The following is a 20275-nucleotide window of genomic DNA, read 5'->3' as shown; positions in this document are numbered from 1 at the left end:
GGCCGAAGGGCCTGTTTCAGTGCTGTATCTCTAATCTAATCTAATCTAATCCCAACCCCCAAGTATGGCATCTGCAACAGTGCAGTATTCTGTCAGTACTGCACTGAAGTGTCAGCCTAAATTCGGTGTTCTATGTGGGGCTTGAACCCACAACCTTTCCACTCAGAGGTGCGAATGCTGCTAAGTGAGCGAAACTGAAACTTTCTCCAGTTCACCAACTGTCCACCGAACATCTATTTAATTCAGGCTAAGTTGTTCAACCCTCTGGACATCTGTGAAGCCATTAGGCCATGACACCCATCTAACAAGATCAGACGACTAAAGGGTTAGTCTCTTGCATGGTTAACACAAGATTCACTAAGATAGCATTTATTTCAGGGCCTTTAAAAGAAAAAAAGCTTCCACTTTCTACTTTTATCCAATTATAAGAACGGTCTGTCAAAGACCAGGCACAGTACAACAGGAATGGCTCAATGTTCGTTAACTCAAATCTTGGGAAATTTTGATTCCAGTTCATTCAGACACACAATACAGGATTCTTCCTGGCATGTCTCGGTAGAACTTTTTGAAAAAAAAAATTTATCTGTGGAATGATTCCAAGTTTATTTATTTAATTTATTTAGATACAGCACTGAAACAGGCCCTTCGGCCCACCGAATCTGTGCCGACCATCAACCACCCATTTATTCTAATCCTAAACTAATCCCATATTCCTACCACATCCCCACCTGTCCCTATATTCCCCTACCTATACTAGGGGCAATTTATAATGGCCAATTTACCTATCAACCTGCAAGTCTTTGGCTTGTGGGAGGAAACCGGAGCACCCGGCGAAAACCCACGCAGACACAGGGAGAACTTGCAAACTCCACACAGGTAGTACCCAGAATTGAACCCGGGTCACTGGAGCTGTGAGGCTGCGGTGCTAACCACTGCGCCACTGTGCACTGGTTTTAACAGAGACAACAGAGCTGTCTAGCTTTAAATATTTGGCAAGATCTTCAACTTTTGAGTCAGTGGCATGAATTACTTTGATGAGAAAAGAGGAGCTGAGGTGCCTTTGTATCAGTACACAGCAGACCGAACTGCTTCTAGCATCGCACTGGCTTCCTGTGCTGTCCATTTGGCCAGCAGCAATTGTGAACCATTTAAAGAATCAGACAGCTTCTGTTGGACCAATGCATTTGAATTATAAATGAGCAACTCTTCACTTTCAAAAACATCCATCTATATGCAGCAGCAGTAAGAGACAGAGGAGACGGGCACTTCTGGGGCTTGCAGCCAGGTTGTGGCTGTGTATCACATTACCTGGAATTGCTGCAGATGTACAATGTGTTGCTTCAGGTTTCTCCAGTGACCTCTTTTCACCATGTGTCCTGTTTGAGAACACGTGAAACTAGGATGGCTGGTTTTTGACCAGACACGAGGGATGGGGGCTACTTAAACCAGGCGTTCACTCTTCAAATTTATTGTCTCGTTCAAAAATCAGGGCGTCAGTGACAGACTAGACAAACAGTTGTGTGAAACTAGGATCTGAAGCAACATGGCCCTTGCAAAAGGTGTACACACGCAACATACAGAACAAGTGTTTCAAAACCTAATAATGCTTAAAATACAAAAGGGCCACATTGATACAGTATATAGTAGAAAGTAAATGATTTGTTATGTACATACCATGTGTAGTATGCTAACTTACTACAAAGGGCTAGTTTAAGTCCTTCTAGGGAGAACAGAGAAAGGAAGAATGAACGTAACATGCAACATATATTAAACAGTCTCCATAACTGAACTTTATCTGAATGTTTTTCCACTTAATCACTTTCTTCTCAACTGCATTTAAAGAAACTAAACGTAAAAGGGGAGGAAGCCACACCAATTTACAATAGCACACCCCAAATTCTTGCTGCTCCTGGCCAACAAGCAGAGGCAGGCTGACAGACGTGATTAGGAGAAAGAGAAGCAAAATACTGCTTTTGCTTGGGCTCCCAGTTTGAGCAGGTGTGTTGAAGTAGAATTGCTTGTATTTGGCATAGTCCTCAAGGCAAAGTAAACTGAAAGACAAATTTTTGTTTTAAAGACAGTTTGAGGGTTCTGTGCATTAGGAACTTTACTTTCTCCAATTTCAGACAGAGATTGAGCCTATAATGGGTACTTTCACAGGTAAGTTCATGGGAAACAAGGACCAGTCAGTGTTGCAGTTGGGAGGATTAGGTTGAATGGATTGTAGAACCCGAGCAGAAATCAGTAAGGATCTTGAAAGACTAGCATCACTGTTCAGTTCAGTCTGCTGTGCACCCCTAGGTTTCTCCATGGTTTCTGATTACATTTGAAGCATTAAACTCCATTCAGAGATGCAAAAGTAGACATGGATCGTTATGAGACAAAACAGCGTTTTAATCCCTTCCAGCCATTCCAAACTTCAGCCACGGAAGCCAAAGAAACCTTTGATGTAGCCAGTGAGGCCCCCTCTCCCTTTCTGCTCCACTTTGTCCTCTAAGGCTGGGAATGCTGCATGGTTCAGAGCCAGGTCAAAGAACAGGGGCTTACAGGGGATTGGCTGGAAGTCAGGTGGGAACCGTACAAGATTGGCATGTTTAGTGACCAGAGAAGGTTCGATGTGGAAGACGTCCAAACACTCTCTCAGAGGCTGCAAGAGAAGTAGAGTCACAAGGTTACAACCAGAGCTCTAACATGCACAAACACAGCTTAACAGTGATCACAGGAGGTACGATCACAATGTGTGAACTGGTGAGATCAGCAGTCCTGGTGGGTGATCTGGATACACACTGAACTTTACTAGAATGTCAATTAGGAGTCATCTAAAACCACACACTACATTTTTAAAAATTTCTCCAATTTTCAATTTCCCTTTCTTGAAAATAGTTACTCATACTGAAGTAATGAGATGAACCAACTCAGCACTGACCAAGGTCAGTGTGTATTGTCATTGGCAAAAAAAAACCTGGGAGAGGGGAGAACTTTTTTTTAAAATGCCAGGAGTTATGATGATCTGGAACGTGCTGCCTGAAAGGGTGGTGAAAACAGATTCAATAGTAACTTTCAAAAGGGTAAGTACTTCAAAGGAAAAATTTACAGTGCTACGGGGAAAGAGTGGGACTAATTGAATAGCTCTTTCAAAGAGCTGACACAGGCACAATGAGCCAAATGGCCTAAAGGCCTGCTACCCGACCCCGACATGCGTCTGGCTTTCGGGCTCGGGTTGGGCCGGACACACAGGGTAAGTGCTCTGCTGGTAAGTATTAAAAATTAAAAAAAAAAAAAAAAAAAACTTACCTGAGCTGGGAGTCTGGGATGAAACTGAGTCTGCACAGTGAGCGAATGACGTCTCTATGACGTCATCACGCACACGCTGCAACTTCCTGGAGGTTCCGAGTCGGAAGGTAACTGAAGGGATGGTCGGGTTGGGCTCGGGGTGGGTTCTTTGTCGCGACCTGAGCAGGCCTTTAAAATGGCCCTTTTCTGTGCTCCTTGATCCTAATGAGCGTGACTGATGAACGACAGCAGGGATATTGAGAGTGGGGGGGTGGGCGAAAGAGGGAGGGTTGACTCAGAGCATGCTTGCAACTGTTCCAAGACACCGAATAGCTTCATTGCATAGAATCGTAGAATGTTACAGCATGGAAGCAGACCATTCAGCCCATTATATCCAGCTAGTCCCACCCCTTAGCCCTTTCCCCATAACCCTGCAAATCTTTTCTCTTCAGGTGCTTATCCAATTCCCTTGAATTTGTACTACCTCTGCTGCTTCCCTCCCTTTGCCTATCTCACCAGCCAAAACCTCCCAAAGAACAAAAGAACAAAGAACAGTACAGCACAGGAACAGGTCATTCGGCCCTCCAAGCCTGCGCCGATCTTGATGCCTGCCTAAACTAAAACCTTCTGCACTTCCGGGGTCCGTATCCCTCTATTCCCATCCTATTCATGTATTTGTCAAGATGCCTCTTAAACGTCTCTATGGTACCTGCTTCCACCACCTCCCCCGGCAACAAGTTCCAGACACTCACCACCCTCTGTGTAAAGAACTTGCCTCGCACATCCCATCTGAACTTTGCCCCTCTCACCTTAAACCTATGTCCCCTAGTAACTGACTCTTCCACCCTGGGAAAAAGCTTCTGACTATCCACTCTGTCCATGCCACTTATAACTTTGTAAACCTCTATCATGTTGCCCCTCCACCTCCGTCGTTCCAGTGAAAACAATCCCAGTTTATCCAACCTCTCCTCATAGCTAATGCCCTCCAGACCAGGCCTCATCCTGGTAAACCTAAAGGTGTTTTTTTTTTTTTTACTCCCTTAAGGTTCCACGCTGCCCTGGCCCCGAATTTGCATCTTTCTCTAGTTTTTCTCCTAGCTCCCCACAGGCTCTCTGAGCTCATTTTGTCTAGAGACCCACCTCCTGCTCCCTCAACCATGTTCCCACCTAACTGATGACCACCTAACTTCTCATGACCCCCATGTTAGCTGATAATATTGTTTCCCTCTCCCCTTCAAATCTGCCGTCCTCACCCGCTCCTCAAAAACCCAACCTTGATCTCTCTGTCCTTGCAAACTACTGCCCCATTTCAAAACTCCCCTTCCTCTCCAAAATCCTTGAATGTGTTGTTACCTCCCAAATCCTTGCCCATCTTTCCCACAATTGGATGTTTGAAACCCTCCAATCAGGTTTCCCACTGCCCCAGCACTGAAACTGCTCTTAAATGACATTCTATGTTTCTGTGGTAACCTATCCCTCCTCATCCTCCTTGACCCACCTGCATCCTCTGACATGGTTGGCACACCATCCTCCTCCAATATCTTTCCTCTGTTGTCCAGGTTGGTGGGACTGCCCTCACCTGGTTCCATTCCTATCTACCAGTTGTAGCCAGAGAATTGCATGCATTGCCTTCTCACTCCCACACCATTACCTCTAAAGTGCCTAAGGACCTACTCTTGACTCACCTACATGCTGCCTCTCAGCTACATCAACCAAAAACACACTAAGTTCCACATGCATGCTGATAAGACCAAAATCGACTTCACGACTACCTCTCTCAACCTCTGTCACAGTGCTTGTCTGACATTCAGTATTGGCTAAGCAGAAATTTCCTCCAATTAAATACTGGGAAACTCGAAGCCATTGTCTTTGGTCCCTGCCATAAACTCCATCCTTCTCCTTGGCCACTCCGAGGCTGACCCAGACTGTTCGCAACCCTGGCATGCTACCTGTCCGAGCTGAGCTTCCAACACCATATCCTCTCCATGAAGACCACTTGTGTTAACATCGTCCGTCTTGCCTTGCCTCAACTCATCTCCTGCTGAACCCCTCTAGACCCCACTATTTCAATGCCCTCCTGGCAAAGCCTCCCACCTTGCACCCTACCTATGCTTGAGCTCATCCAGAAGTCAGGTGCCTGTATCCAAGCCCCATTCAATCATCCTTGTGCTTGCTGGCCTACGTTGGCTCACGGTCCGGCAACACTTTGATTTTAAAATTCTCATCCTAGTTTTCAAATCCCTCCATAGCCTCACCCCACACTACCCTATCTCTGGGAACTCCTTCAGTCCCACATCCCTTTGAGATCTCTGCACTCCTCCAATTCTAGCCTCTTGTGAATCCCCTATTTTCTTAGTCCGCTATTGGTGATTGTGACTTCAGTAGCCTAGGTCCGAAGCTCTGGAATTCCCTCTCTAGCCTCTCCTGACTGTCTACTTCTTTATCCTCCTTTAAGACATTCCTTAAAGCCTACATCTTGACCTGATATCTCTATGTGGTTGGTTAATAATCATTCCTGTGAAGTGCCGTGGAACTTTTTAATATGCTAAAGGTGCTATGTAAAGGCAAGTTGTTTAGTTTAGTGATACAGCACTGAAACAGGCCCTTCGGCCCACCGAGTCTGTGCCGACCATCAACCACCCATTTATACTAGTCCTACACTAATCCCATATTCCTACCACATCCCCACCTGTCCCTATATTTCCCTACCACCTACCTATACTAGTGGCAATTTATAATGGCCAATTTACCTACCAACCTGCAAGTCTTTTGGCTTGTGGGAGGAAACCGGAGAACCCGGAGAAAAACCCACGCAGACACAGGGAGAACTTGCAAACTCCACACAGGCAGTACCCAGAATTGAACCGGGTCGCTGGAGCTGTGAGGCTGCGGTGCTAACCACTGCGCCACTGTGCCGCCCGATGTTGTTGCATCACAGAAGGGATGAATGACATCGTTGGAGCAGAACCACTGTATAAAATGTATTCAATTTTTTTTTGTAAACCATATAAGCTGAAGTTTGAGAAACCATAAGGATGTAAATTATTAACGAAAGTTAACCTCGATTTTAAAAAAGGATCCCTCTCAATAGCTTAGATGTCAACTGTAGCTTTATTGGGACATGATGAAAAATCAAACCTGACAATAATTGAGAAAGACAATTCCCCGCCCCATGGAGAGGAATTTGAAGGCCGGGTGAACTGGGAAAGCAGTGGGAAGCTCCCCAATGCTGTTCTGCCTTGGACGACTTTCCTAGAGGCAGGCTGCCATGAGGATCGGCAGCCTGTTCCTTGGCTTTGGCATTTTTATCTAAAGGTCTTACTCTCCTGTCACATTGCTCCGCGCAAAGGCACGGAACAGTACCCAAAGCCACCTCTGACATTATCCTCCTTGCTGAGATTAGCAAGAATGAAAAACAAGATATTCTGCCAACATGGATTCTTGCCTCCCTTAGGTGCTCCTGTGCTACTCACCATTTCCTGGGCTTAAAGGACAAGTGGGCTACAGTCAGGCCTCGGTCAACATATGACTGGCCGGCTGTTATTTGCTCAGATTTTCCTCCCTCTGAGAAGCACCAGATTTTTGTTGTATTGTTACCGAATAGCACAGTAAGATTGGCAATTCACTGTAGGCAGAATTATTGGCATAAAAACTCCCACTTTCAGCTCCCCTGATGGTGTAAGAGGGTAAAAACCAAACCAGATTGGTTTGTGCAGAGCTAATGTCAGCCACAAGAATTATATTCACGCTCTCGGGCAGTTTGGTGTTATAGATCTCATTTAAAACGACCAAACCTTATTTTGCACAAGACCAGTTGGCTTTTCTTATCCTCACGAATGGATTCAACTTCCAGTGAAAGGGCAAAGCCCTCAACCCAACATGCAAGTTATTCTGATAAACACAAATATAGGCATAAAGCAAAACCAGCGCAATGAACCACTTACAGCTAGAATAAAATAATAATTCAGGTCTACCCTCCAATCCAGACTAAAACAAGGTTCAGTCTCCATAATCTTTCTTACAGCCTGTAAGACCAGCAATGGAGGGATGGAACATTCCAAACATCCCTAAATCAAAGACTGCTATGGCACAGAAATAGACTATTCCATAATTCAAGTTGGTGCCGATATATTGCACCATGAGTTGTTCTCATGCTCACTCCCCATATCCTTTCATAGTCCTCTTTTTCAAGCATGCAATGCCCTTTAAAAGATTTATGGACTCTGCTTCAACAACAAAATCTCACGGTAAGCATCCACCTCTAAAGACATCTTTCCCCCAAGTCCCCCTTTAATTCTTGTGATTATCTTAAAATTTGTGCCCTCCTACCCACCAGTGAAAACAATTGCTCTCACTATAACTCTTCATAGTCTTGAAGAGCTCAAAGGGATCACAACAGAAATCTTGAGCAGCTGTCTGAAAATGGCAGCAATGCCTCCCTACAACCATCACAACTTTATCAGTCTCAAGATACTCTGCCATACGCTTTACGTAGTTAATTTTACTGAACAAATGGAGATTTAGAATTTTGATTTTGCTCATTATTTCTAACGATCTATTTAGATTTGAAGCCGTGAAGCAATTTCTTCTAGTGAAAGCTGCCATGAATGACTGGGAATCCCTTACCTTGTTGTCTTTGACCTGAAGCTGTGACACCATCTCAGAGACATCCTCTGTGTCTATGGTGGGGTGATAAAAAGATTGAATATCATAAGGAAATCACAATTCTCTGATGTGCATCGGGACAGTAATATAGTGAATATATAGTGGCACTATTACTCTATCAGTGTGCTCCCTAAAATAGTTAGGGGGCAATTATCCTAGGTACAGATGGTAATACCACTGCAGTCACCTTCTGCTGTTATGTAGCTATTACTCATCAATAAATAGAAGGGAAGTAATTCCATTCATTTTTCCATACAGACATCAATTTAACCCCTCCTTTAAATATAGAGCCAAGAACCTCTTTACTCTTTTCAGTACAAAGCTAAGAATCTCATTATTTTCTCCAATATATACAGCACAAAGAATCTCAACACCCTTTTCATTATATACAAGCCCAAACAGCGACATCTTGCCTTTATATAGCACCATTAACATAGTAACATGCCTCAAGGCACTTCACAGGAGCGATTAACGACAAACATTCAAGACCAAACCACTTAAGGGCATATTAAGTCAGGTAACCAAAAACTTGACCAACGAGGTAAGTTTTAAGGAGCATCTTTAAGGAGTAGAGAGAGGTCGAAAGGCAGACAGATTTAGGGAGGGAATTCCAGAGCTTGGGGCCTAGGCACAGAAGGAACGGCCAACAATGGTAAAGCGAAGAAAACTGCGCATGTGCAAAAGGCCAGAATTACAGCAGCAGAGATAACCTGGAGGTTACAGAGATAGGGAGCAATTGAAAAACAAGGATGAGAATTTTTAAATTGAGGGACTGTCAGACTGGGAATCAACGTGGCTCAGTAAGCACAGGTGATGGATGAATGGAATTTGTTGTGTTGGGATAACAGCAGCAGAGGTTTGGATGAGCTGAAGTTTATGTAGGGGGCAAGGAGAGAGGCCAACCAGGAGAACATTGAATAGTTGCACCTACAGCCAACAAAAGAAGGGATGAGGGTTTCAGCAGAAGATGAAGTGAGGCAGGGATGGAGTCCACGATGTTATGGTGATGGAAATAGACGAGCTGTGTGTCAGAGTCAAAAAGGACGCTACATCTGCAAACTGCCTGGTTCAGCAACAGACAGTAGCAAAGAATAGGGATGGTACTGGTGGCTAGGATTTTGGGCTGGGGAACTAAAGACAATTATTTCAGTGTCCTCAATATTTAATTGGAGGAAATTGCTGTTCGTCTGGTATTGGATGTCATACAAGCAGTCAGACATATTAGAGACAGTGGAGGGGCCAAGAGTGGTGGAGAAATAAGTATCTTTCTGTCCCAAAGTTGCCATTTCCATTTTCAGCAAAAGTTTCATATATATTGAGACAACTATTATATTGTACGACCAAATGCCCACTCAGCCAGTGAGTGCACTCACCTAAAATGGCAGCTGCCTGTACAGAGTATTTCTCAGCATTAACTCGGGCAGCTAGTTCCTTCACGTCAGGGAGATCCTGCACAAAAGTAGCACAGCGTTACTCTAATATTTCTGTACCAATGGTCAGAGTTAAGCTTAGGGTTTTTATAGGATCTTTTAGAAACATAGAAAATAGGAGCAGGAGTAGGCCATTTGGCCCTTCGAGCCAGCTGCACCATTCATTATGATCATGGCTGATCATCCAACTCCGTAACCTGTTCCTGCTTTCGTCCCATAACCTTTGATCCTTTTAGACCCAAGAGCTATAGAAACATAGAAAATAGGAGCAGGAGTAGGCAATTCGGCCCTTCTCAACTGTTTCACAACAGTTCCTGTAAGCACCACTATCCATCGTGATGTAGATACTGTACTTATGTGCAGTTGCGTGATCAGAAAGTTAACAATTACCTTTACTCATACTAGATTGTTACAGTACATACTGTTCACTCAATTCAGAGGTAGATATTAAATTCAGCGACTGTAATAACTGGTACTTATGTACAATTATATTGCAACATGAAGCACAGAAAATTTAGCAAAGTACATTCAAAACTTAAGTAGGAGAAAATTCTGCAATGACTTTAGGAAGGACAAGAAGCTAAGAAAAGGTGAAAGGGTTGCTCAGTTAATTAACGATGGTATTAGCACGAGAGGGAGGACCTAAGTTCAGGAAACCAGGATGCAGAAGCGGTTTGGGTAGAGATGACAAATGATAAAGGTAAGAAGTCACTCGTGGGAGTGGTGTACAGGCCCCTTAACAGCAACCACACTGTAGGAGAGAATATAAAGGAAAAAATAATGGGAGCTTGTCAGAAAGGTCCGGTGATAATTAGAGTACGAAAGAAAGCTAGCTAGAAATATAAAAACAAATAGTAAGAGTTTCTATAGATATGTAAAAAAAAAGGAAAGTGTTAAAGTGAGCATTGGTCCTATAGAAAGAGAGTCTGGAGAGTTAATAAGGGAAAATAAGGAGATGGCAGAGGAATTGAACAGGTATTTTGCATCGGTCTTCCCTATATAGGATACAAGTAACATCCCAGAAATAGCTGTAAATCAGGAGATGGAAGGGAGGGAGGAACTCAAGAAAATTACAATCACCAGGGAAGTGGTACTGAGCAAATTGTTGGAGCTGCAGGCTGACAAGTCCCCGATCTTGATGGACTTCATCCTAGGGTCCAAAAAGAAGTGACTAGTGAGATAGCTGATGGGTTAGTTTTAATTTTCCAAAATTCCATAGATTTGGGGAAGGTTCCATTAGATTGGAAAATAACAAATGTAACTCCTTTATTCAAAAAGGGAGAGAGACAGAAAGCAGGAAACTACAGGCCAGTTAGCTTAACATCTGTCTTAGGGAAAATGCTAGAAGCTATTATTAAAGAAATTATAGCAAGGCACTTAGAAAAATGCAAGGTAATCAGGCAGAGTTAACAATTTTGTGAAAGGGAAATCATGTTTAACTAATTTATTGGAGTTCTTTGAAGAAGTAATGTGCTGTGGATAAAGGGAAACCAGTGGATGCACTGTACTTAGATTTCCAGAAAACATTTGATAAGGTGCCACATCAAAAGTTATTGCGGAAAATAAAAGCTCATGGTGTAGGGGGTAACATATTGGCATGGATAGAAGATTGGCTAGCTAACCAGAAACAGAGTAGGCATAAACGGGTCATTTTCTGGTTGGCAAGATGTAACAAGTGATGTGCCACAGGGACCAGATTTGGGGCCTCAACTTTTTACAATTTATATAAACAACTTCATTGAAGGGACCGAAGGTATGGTTGCTAAATTTGCTGATGACACAAAGCTAGGTAGGAAAGCAAGTTGTGAAGAGGACATATGGAGGCGACAAAGGGAGAGAGATAGGTTAAATGTGTGGGCAAAGAGCTGGTAAATGGAGTATAATGTGGGAAAATGTGAAATTGCCCATTTTGGCAGGAAGAATAAAAAAAAAATTATCAAAATGGAGAGATTGCAGAGCTCTGAAATGCAGAGGGATCTGGGAGTCCTAGTGCATGAATTACATCAGGTTAGTATTCAGGTTCAGCAAGTAATTAGGAAGGCGAATAGAATGTTATCATTTATTGCAAGGGGAATTGAATACAAAAGTAGGGATGCTATGCTTCAGTTATACAGGGCATTGGTGAGACCACATCTGGAGTACTGTGTACAGTACTGGTCTCCTTAATTAAGGAAGTATGTAAATGCGTCGGAAGCAGTTCAGAGAAGGTTTACTAGACAAATACCTGGAATGGGCGGGCTGTCTTACGAGGAAAGGTTGGACAGGCTAGGCTTATATTTTGGTGTTTAGGAGAGCAAGAGGTGACTTGATTGAAACATACAAGATCCTGAGGGGTCATGACAGGGTGGATGTGGAAAGGATGTTTCCCCTTGTGGTAGAATCTGGAACTAGGGGTCACTGTTTAAAAATAAGGGGTCACCCATTTAAGACAGAGATGAGAAATTTTTTCTCTGTGGGTCGTGAGTCTTTGGAACTTACTTCCTCAAAAGGCAGTGGAAGCAGAGTCTTTAAATATTTTTAAGGCAGAGGTGGATAGATTCTTGCTAAGTAAGGGGGGTGAAAGGTTATCGGGGGTGGGTGGGAATGTGAAGTCGAGGTTACAATTGGATCAGCCATGATCTTGTTGAATGGTGGAGCAGGCTCAAGGGGCTGAGTGGCATACTCCTGCCCTTAATTTGTACGCTCGTATGTTCATAAAAATGTCTTCCTGTACGATATTAAAAAAACCTCAGCAGCCTGTTCAACCATGGGAGGCATCACAGTGAACTCTGTTCCTATTATATCTAACATAAATATGTGCACAGTAGAAAAGGAGGTAACAGGAAAATAGTGAGGAGAAATGAGAAAGGGGCAGATTTACTTGTTGCTTTTTGACCTGGGGCTTCCTCACTGACTAACTGTCCCAAATTCTCTGCCAGCAGAAGGGGGGGGGGGGGGGGGGTGCGGTTAAACTTAGTATGTAACAGGGACTTTAGAAGTATAATCATTATTATTTTGTAGGCAAACGCAATAGCCAATAAGTGCTTAACGTCCTGGAGAGGTAAATGAGAGAGGACGACAGAACTGGCTTGATGGCCTTTTCTCAAAGATGACATCTCATTGCATCTGGATTCCATAGCTCATAATCCGCTCAACAAAGCAAAGGGCCAGGGAAAATATCAAGGCATAGAGTGTGACCTGCTGCTGCAGTTTTGCTGGCTGATTAATCATGAGGCGCATTTAGATGTGTTGAATCATCCGATGGAAGAAGGCCGCAATGTAATTGCATTACTTGCTGTCCTTTTGCCATTATCTGAAAACACTAATAAATGACCAGGTCTCTCAACAAAATGTGGCATTTACTAATGCTGTACCTGTAAATTATTTGTAAATTTCGTGGTCTGGGTCTGTGCCTCGGAAGTGTATTTAAGGACTTGCTCATATAGAACCAGAGCTTCACTCCACTTTTTCACAAGTACATAGGACTGAGCAATGAAAAAGCACCTGGAAAAAGAGAGGACATTGAGACCAATGTAGATAACAACCCCTTTCCCAAAACCACAACGCATTATACAGCTCTGCAGTACTTCAGAAAACAAATGGACAGGGACAAACCACTGATGTGATGGCTACTGATGATCTCAAATGATTTCAGCTCCTGACACACCAGTCTCTGGGTAACGACGTCAGTGAAAAGATGGAATTATATTTATATAGCACCATGTCATAACTCTCAAAGCGCTTCATATACAATGAATCTCACAAGTAGCAATCAGTTGAATGATCGGTTAAGCTGTTTTGGTAATACTGGTTGAGAGATGAATGTTGGCCAAGCCACTGAGAACTCCTTGCCCTTTTGGGAAACAGACCCAAGACAGAGTTAACATAGTTTTATGAAAGGAAAATTGTGTTTGGCAAATTTATGAGAGTTATTTGAGGATGTATCAAGCAGGGTGGATAAAGGGGAACCAGCAGATGTAGTGTATTTGGATTTTCAAAAGGCATGCGATAAGGTGCCACATAAAAGGTTACGACACAAGCTTATGGTATTAGGAGTAATACATTTAGCATGAATAGAGGATTGGCTAACTAACAGGAAAGAGTCGGGATAATTGGATCATTTTCAGGTTGGTAAACTGTAAATAGCAGGGGTCTCAACTACTTACAATCTATATTAAATGAGTCTGATGAAGGGACTGAGTGTATGGTAGCCAAATTTGTGGACACTGCAAAGATGGGTAGGAAAACAAGTTGTGAGGAGAACACAAAGAGACTGCAAAGGGATATAGGTAGGTTAAGTGAATGGCAAAGAATTTGGCAGATGGTGCATAATGTGGGAAAATGTGAGGTTGTCCACTTTGGCGGACAAATAGAAAAGCAGAATATTATTTAAATAGAGAGAGGCTGCAGAATGCTGTGGTACAGAGGGATCTGGGTGTCCTCGTACAGGAGTCACAAAAGTTAGCATGCAGGTACAGCAAGTAATTTGCAAGGCAAATGGAATGTTGGCTTTTACTTCAAGGGGATGGAGTACAAAAGTAGGGAAGTACTGCTATAACTGTACAGTGCGTTGATGAAACCATACCTAGTGTACTGCGTACTGTTTTGGTCTCCTTATTTAAGGAGGGATATACTTGCATTGGAGGCAGTTCAGAGAAGGTACACTAGGTTGATTCTTGGGGTGAAGGGGTTGCCTTATGAGGAAAGATTGGGTAGGTTGGGCCTGTACTCATTGGAGTTTAGAAGAATGACAGGTGATCTTATTGAAACATATAAGATTCTGAGGGGGCTTGACAGGGTAGATACTGAGAGGACGTTTCCCCTCATAGGGCAAGCTAGAACACGAAGCACAGTTTCAGAATAAGGGGTCTCCCATTTAAGACAGAGCCGAGAAGGAATTTCTTCTCTCAGAGGGTTGTTAATCTTTGGAATTCTCTACCAGAGAGCAGTGGAGGCTGGGTCATTGAATACATTCAAGGCTGAGCTGGACAGATTTTTGTTCTGCAAGGGAGTAAAGGGTCATGGGGACCAGGTAGGAAATTGCAGTTAAGGCCACAATCAGATCATCCATGATCTTATTGAATGGTACAGCAGGCTCAAGGGGCCTATTCTTGCTCCTACTTCTTTTCTAGCACCATGGGATCTTTAACATCCATTTGTTAGATGCGGCCATGGTTTAATTCTTCATCCAGAAGATGGCAATGATGCAGCACTCCCTCAGTAGTGCACAGGCGTATCAGTCTAGGTTAGGTGCCAAGTCCTACAGTGGACTTGAATACTCAACCTTCAGACTTGCACCACCAGCTCAGCCAAACAGCTACTGGAGGACTCTGGCTGCAGGATTCCTATTATGGCAGTGCAAGCTGGCTGGACTAACTTAATTTGGGGCAAGACCTAGTCCTGCTGGGCTGCCACCCTTTTCCTATCCTGTTGAAATTCTGTTGGAAATGGGGGCCAACACCAATCCGACAGAAGTGGGGTGAAAAAAAAAATCTACAAAACCAGTTTCCTAAAGGCAACTTTAAAATCCTATCATTTATTTTGAATTTATGAAGTTCTATGGCATGACCTCCCCTCACACCAACCGGAGTGCCACTGAGAAACACTTGGCCCTCTGTATGATAGAAGTCACGGGAATGCTGAAAATGGTGCAGGTGCTCACTCCCTTTACAGATGTGACCCCACCAGAGATTTGGGGTGAGGTCAGAGGCAGAGCAGTCCGACAGGTAGAAGCTCCATCCCGCCCTGTCATACTTACAATGATGGAGCAGGGCCTGGGAAATTCCAAGGCCTACATCTTTATTTGGTATTCAGCCAAGGGCATTTATTCCCTGGGTGTGGTTGCCAAGCCGATAATAAAGCACTTACATTATTTGTTTAATTTAAATTCAGCTTTGTTCCAGGATACATTTTTAAACACAATCCTTAATAATTCTACTCCAATTTATTTCAACGTAGGCACATTACATCTTAATGCATAGACAGGACTAAAGGGTTAACACCTGGCTACACAACACCTAGCTGCATTCTACAGCCAAGTCTATCATGGATTCAGTCACCTCACCAATCAATGCCTAAACTTAAATATGAGCTACACAGGGTCATCCACCACTCATGCAGCATACTTCAAGAGAGAAAGGGGTGTCGGGGAAACCTGATGGAAAAAGAAATTAGAGTAATAGGACTGAAGGGTAGTTGACTAAGCATTAGAGACTCAAAACAGTTGAGATGTGTATTAGAGACCCTGCAATGGAGAAAACAGTTGAGCTGTTTCAGTGAACAGTCCATCCACAGCTTGGAACTCCTCAGTGTACTGCCTGGCTTCAAAGAAACACGACCCTGAAGATGTGGTGCTCTGCCTCAAACTGTGAGGGTGACCTGAAACTGCAGTTGACAATCTAAACATATGATTGTGTTATTGGATTTTAATCAACATAAATATGTCATACTATACTGCTGTACCATTTTAATTGCATATTAAAGTGTTCAAAACCTGAAATAAAAGCAGCAAATGCTGGAATACAATGGTAGGAACGTCAATCAGAATTTCCCCATCTGAAATGTTAACTTGTCACTTCTATCAGTTACTCACTTGGCTAGTGTGCTTTCAGAATATTCTGTTAGTAAATTAACTGGAATGTCTGAACCTCTGCACTCCAAGATCAGCATAACAGAAATGTTGTCTTTCAGTCTGTAGCTTCCACGCTACATTGCATTTCTTAAGTTAGAAGCACAGCTTCATTTAAAATTCCACTTAAAATGGGGAGCTTGGAAGTTAACTTCTACTCCTTTGCCTCTGCGTAAAATATCAGAAATAAGAGTGTGCACGGGTAAACAAATCACCAGGCACACCCAACTGCTCGAAACAATTAACATCCGTCACTGGTTTACTGTGCAATGATATAATCTAATTAGAATCAAAGTAACTATTGACAACACTGTCAATGAGTTGGAGGCAGGGTGGGACTCAGGGCAGGACTTAACACCAAACAAAATAAACAAAATTTATTGACAATAACAAGAATTTGCATTTATATAGCAGATTTAACATAATAAAACATTCCATGGTGCTTCACGGGAGTGTTATAAAGCAAAATTTCACACAGAGCCATATAGAGTCACAGTCATTGAGGCACAGGAGGCCATTTGGCCCAACGAGTCTGTGCTATCTCTGTAGGACAATCCAGCCAGTCCCATTTCCCTGTTCTATCCCCATAGCCCTGCTACTTTATTTTCCATTTTCCTTTTGAAATCATTGATCATCTCCGCTTCTACCACCCCTGTAGTCAGCGGGTTCCAGGTCATTACCTGTGTAAAAAAGTTCTTCCTCACATTTCCTGCATCTCTTGCCCAAAATCTTAAACCTGTATTGCTTAGTCTTTGTACAATCAGCTACTAGGAACAGCTTTACTTTCCCTACATTATCTGAACCAGACGTAATTTTATACACCTCTATGAAATCTCTCCTCATTCTTTGTTACAAAGAGAACAACCCCAGCTTCTCCAACTTAACCTGGTAGCTGGAATCCCTCATTCCTGGAACCATTCTGCTAAATCTCTCCTGCATCCTCTCAAGGACCCTCACATCAAAGAAGAAGGGAGCAGGCGTGTGGGAACACCACCATCTGAAAATTCCCCTCCAAGCCACACACTATCCTGACTTGGAAATATCACCATTCCTTCACTGTTGCTGGATCAAAATCCTGGAACTCCCTCCCTAACAGCACTGTGGGTGTACCCGCAACAGATGCACTGCAGCAGTTTATGAAGGCAGCTCACCACGTTCTCAAGGGAAATTAGGGATGGGCAACAAATGCTGACCTTGCCAATGACACCCACATCCCATGAAAGAATAAAAACAAAGCCTTCCTAAAATGTGGTGACCAAAACAGGTGCAATACTCTTATTGGGGCCTAACCAAAGCTCTAGAGATTCAGCATAACTTCCCAACTTTCGTACTCAATACCTCTATTTATGAAGCCCGAGACCCCTTTTGCTTTACTAACTACTTTCTCAGTGCATCCTGCCATCTTCAAATGTCCATGCACATGAAGCCCAAAGGACCCTGTCCCTGCATGCTCTTTAGAACTGTTATTCAGTCTATGTTGCCTCTCCTTATCCCTTCTGCCAGAATGCATCACCTCACACTTCTCTGTATTAAATTCCATCTTGTTTGCCCATTCTTCTAGCCTATCTATGTCCTGTTGCAGTTGATTGGTATCATCCTTACTGTCTATCAAACCTCCAAGCTTGGTATCATTGGCAAATTTTGCTCTGTATTCCAAGATACAAGTCAGCTATATATATCAAAAGGAGTTGTCCTAGCACTGACCCTTGGTGAACACCACTGTCTACCATCCTCCAGTCTGAAAAACAACCATTTACCACAAATCGTGGCTTTCTGTCCTTAAGCCAATTTTTTTGTCCAAGGTGACACTGACCCTCCTATTCCATAAGCCTCAATTTCGTTAACCAGCCTTTTATGTGGTACTTTGTCAACATTTAAAAAAAAAAATCCATATAGATGAAATCCATTGTATAGTGCATACCCTTCATCATCCTTCTCGGTTACTTCATCAAAAAATTCAATTACATTAGTCAAACACGATCTTCCTTTAACAAATCCGTGCTGGCTCACCTTAATTAACTCAAACCTCTCCAAGTGTCTATTAATTTCTTCCCTGATTATTGTTTCTAAAACCTTACCCACCACTAATGTTAAACTGACCAGCCTGTAGTTACTTGAATAAGGGTGTCACATTTGCCACTCTCCAATCCTCTAGCACCTCTCAGTATCTAGAGAAGATCAGAAGATTATGGCAAGTCCTTCTCCTATCTCCACTCCCACTTCCTTTAGCAACCTGGGATGCAAGCCATCTGAACCAGGCAACTTATCACCCTATCCATTAGCTCTACCATCTGCGCTTCTACCAACATTTTGTCTCTTCCTTAGTAAACATCGATACAAAGTAGTCATTAAGTATCCTAGTCTTGCTCTGTGCCTGTAAGCATATATCGTCTTTTTTGTCCCTAATAGGACCCACCTGCCTCTTACTACCTGCTTACTATTTACATACTGGATTTTTGGGTTCCCTTTTATATTAACTGCCATTCTAATCACATATTCTCTCTTCGCCAGTCTTATTTTCCTCTTCCCCTCTCAACTTATTGTAGTTGGCCTGCTTCTTGAAGAATTCACTGACATGCATCATACACCCTCTTTTCTGTTTAATCATATTCTCTATCACCTAAAGTGTCTCATTGTCTTGGCGCTCAGGTGAAGAATGACTACTTGGATTCAAGACTGTAGCAGGAGTTAGCGCCTTCAGTACAGCAAAGGAGGAAATTGGGGAATTATAGTGACAGCTGTTTGACAGAGGAGGCAGAGAATGAACTCATCCTCCTCCATACATACCTGTAGGCCTTGTAAACCAAAGTCTTCAGCTCCACCTCTGCCTGGAAGCTTTTATCATCCTCCAGTCCAGACAGTTGGGGCAGCTCTGACAGATTCTGTGCATTAAGACAATGTCCAATGTTAGAAACAGTTTGCGAAATTACTCAGATACAGCATATGCACCTTATGTTTCAGCCTTTGGGTACCCAGAATCATCCAGTTGAGCAGTCCTAAGTACAAGTGTTGGCATTAGGGATGGTAACAGTTGTAGTACCTCTTTCTAGACTAATACAAATGAAGCTGAAGGGCAGGCATACAAACAGAAAGTGCTGGACATACACAGCAGGTCTGGCAGCGTCAGTGGAGAAAGGTCTGTGACCTTTCTTGTACCTCCAGCACTTTCTGTTTTTATTTCAGATTTCCAGCTTCCGCAGTACTTCGCTTTTACTGAAGGACAGGCATAAACGTTGCTTCAGCTTACGCGTGCTAACTGACTATGCAAAAGAAATGAATTACGTGATAGTGCATCACTTCCTGTGATGACATACATATTAACAAACATATTTACAAGATTATATTTAACATACTAACAAATACACCATCACAACAGTAGCTACTATTCTTTGATTAGTTTCAGAGACCAACATTCCCTCTAATTTTTTTGTAGTGCGCAAGCGATTTGTTTAAGTGTGCACCCCTTTAACCTTTGTGCTAGGCCGCTAACATGCAATTATTTGAAGAGGCTGACTTGTGTGCAGCCTGCGCAGGGTCTTTCAGGTTGCTCTTGACTGCGTAGCTGAGAGGGAACATTGCCCAAGGTCCTTGAAAGCAGTGCAAGACCATCAATTCCTGACAGCCCCACCCAATACCCACTTGTGTGGGCTGTTGCCTGAGTTCTCACTGCAGAGGATGCAATTCCTATTCCCAACTGTATACAAGGTCTTTGAAGTTGCATTTAAAACACTAACTAAAAGGAAAAGGAGTGTGTTTGTGTCCATGGTGCTGAGCTAGCAACCTGCCTTCGGTACTGTCAGTTTGCACCCTTTTAAAGGCAGGCACCGGTCAAAACAGACCTGTAGTATACGAGGAGATCTCCTTTAGCTACCTACAGACAAAAACTTAACTAGTTCTCTCTCACTCAGTCTGATTACTCCCCACTACCCCACACCCGGTCTCTTCCTTGCTATCTCTTTCATACGTTTCCCATTCTCTACAACTCCTATACTACTTGGTCTTTCACTCACGGTTTTTTCTCAACTCCTGCAAAAATTACAGACCCTCTTAAATAAATATGAACCTCTCCTCTTGGGCCCAAGTGTAATCCCTACATTTCCTTCAGGAAAATCCAGACACCACAAAAACACTTCCAATTACAGGCCGAGAAACACGCCCCTCACTGCACTGGCCAGCAACTAAGGTCCCAGGCATGCCTGGGCTAATCTGTTTTTGCATCTTTTATGGGTATGTTGGGTGATCGGCTGAACGATAGCTGTTGCTCACCCTACATCTCTGTTGCAGAACTAGGAGACGGTAT

At 43.1% G+C, this 20275-nt stretch overlaps 1 protein-coding gene across 2 annotated transcripts in view; it reads right to left on the bottom strand.

The window, feature by feature from the left end:
• Window positions 1-1452: 1452 nt before the first annotated feature.
• The window catches only part of srp68 (signal recognition particle 68), a 78426-nt gene continuing 59603 nt past the window's right edge, over window positions 1453-20275 (bottom strand). Inside the window, exons 12-16 of one of the 2 annotated variants that reach the window (XM_068057863.1) lie at window positions 18763-18857; window positions 12722-12851; window positions 9312-9387; window positions 7900-7952; window positions 1453-2647 (exon numbers count right to left, since the gene is read on the bottom strand). In XM_068057863.1, the coding sequence (XP_067913964.1) occupies window positions 2420-2647; window positions 7900-7952; window positions 9312-9387; window positions 12722-12851; window positions 18763-18857 (582 nt within the window). In that variant the 3' untranslated portion in view covers window positions 1453-2419. The remainder of the gene's footprint in view (window positions 2648-7899; window positions 7953-9311; window positions 9388-12721; window positions 12852-18762; window positions 18858-20275) is intronic. The other variant, XM_068057864.1, reaches the window with a different exon arrangement.

The sequence above is a fragment of the Heterodontus francisci genome, chromosome 26, assembly GCF_036365525.1.
Source record: "Heterodontus francisci isolate sHetFra1 chromosome 26, sHetFra1.hap1, whole genome shotgun sequence".
In the NCBI taxonomy this organism is placed as follows: Eukaryota; Metazoa; Chordata; class Chondrichthyes; order Heterodontiformes; family Heterodontidae; genus Heterodontus; species Heterodontus francisci.
This window is presented reverse-complemented; position numbering and strand designations above follow the sequence as displayed.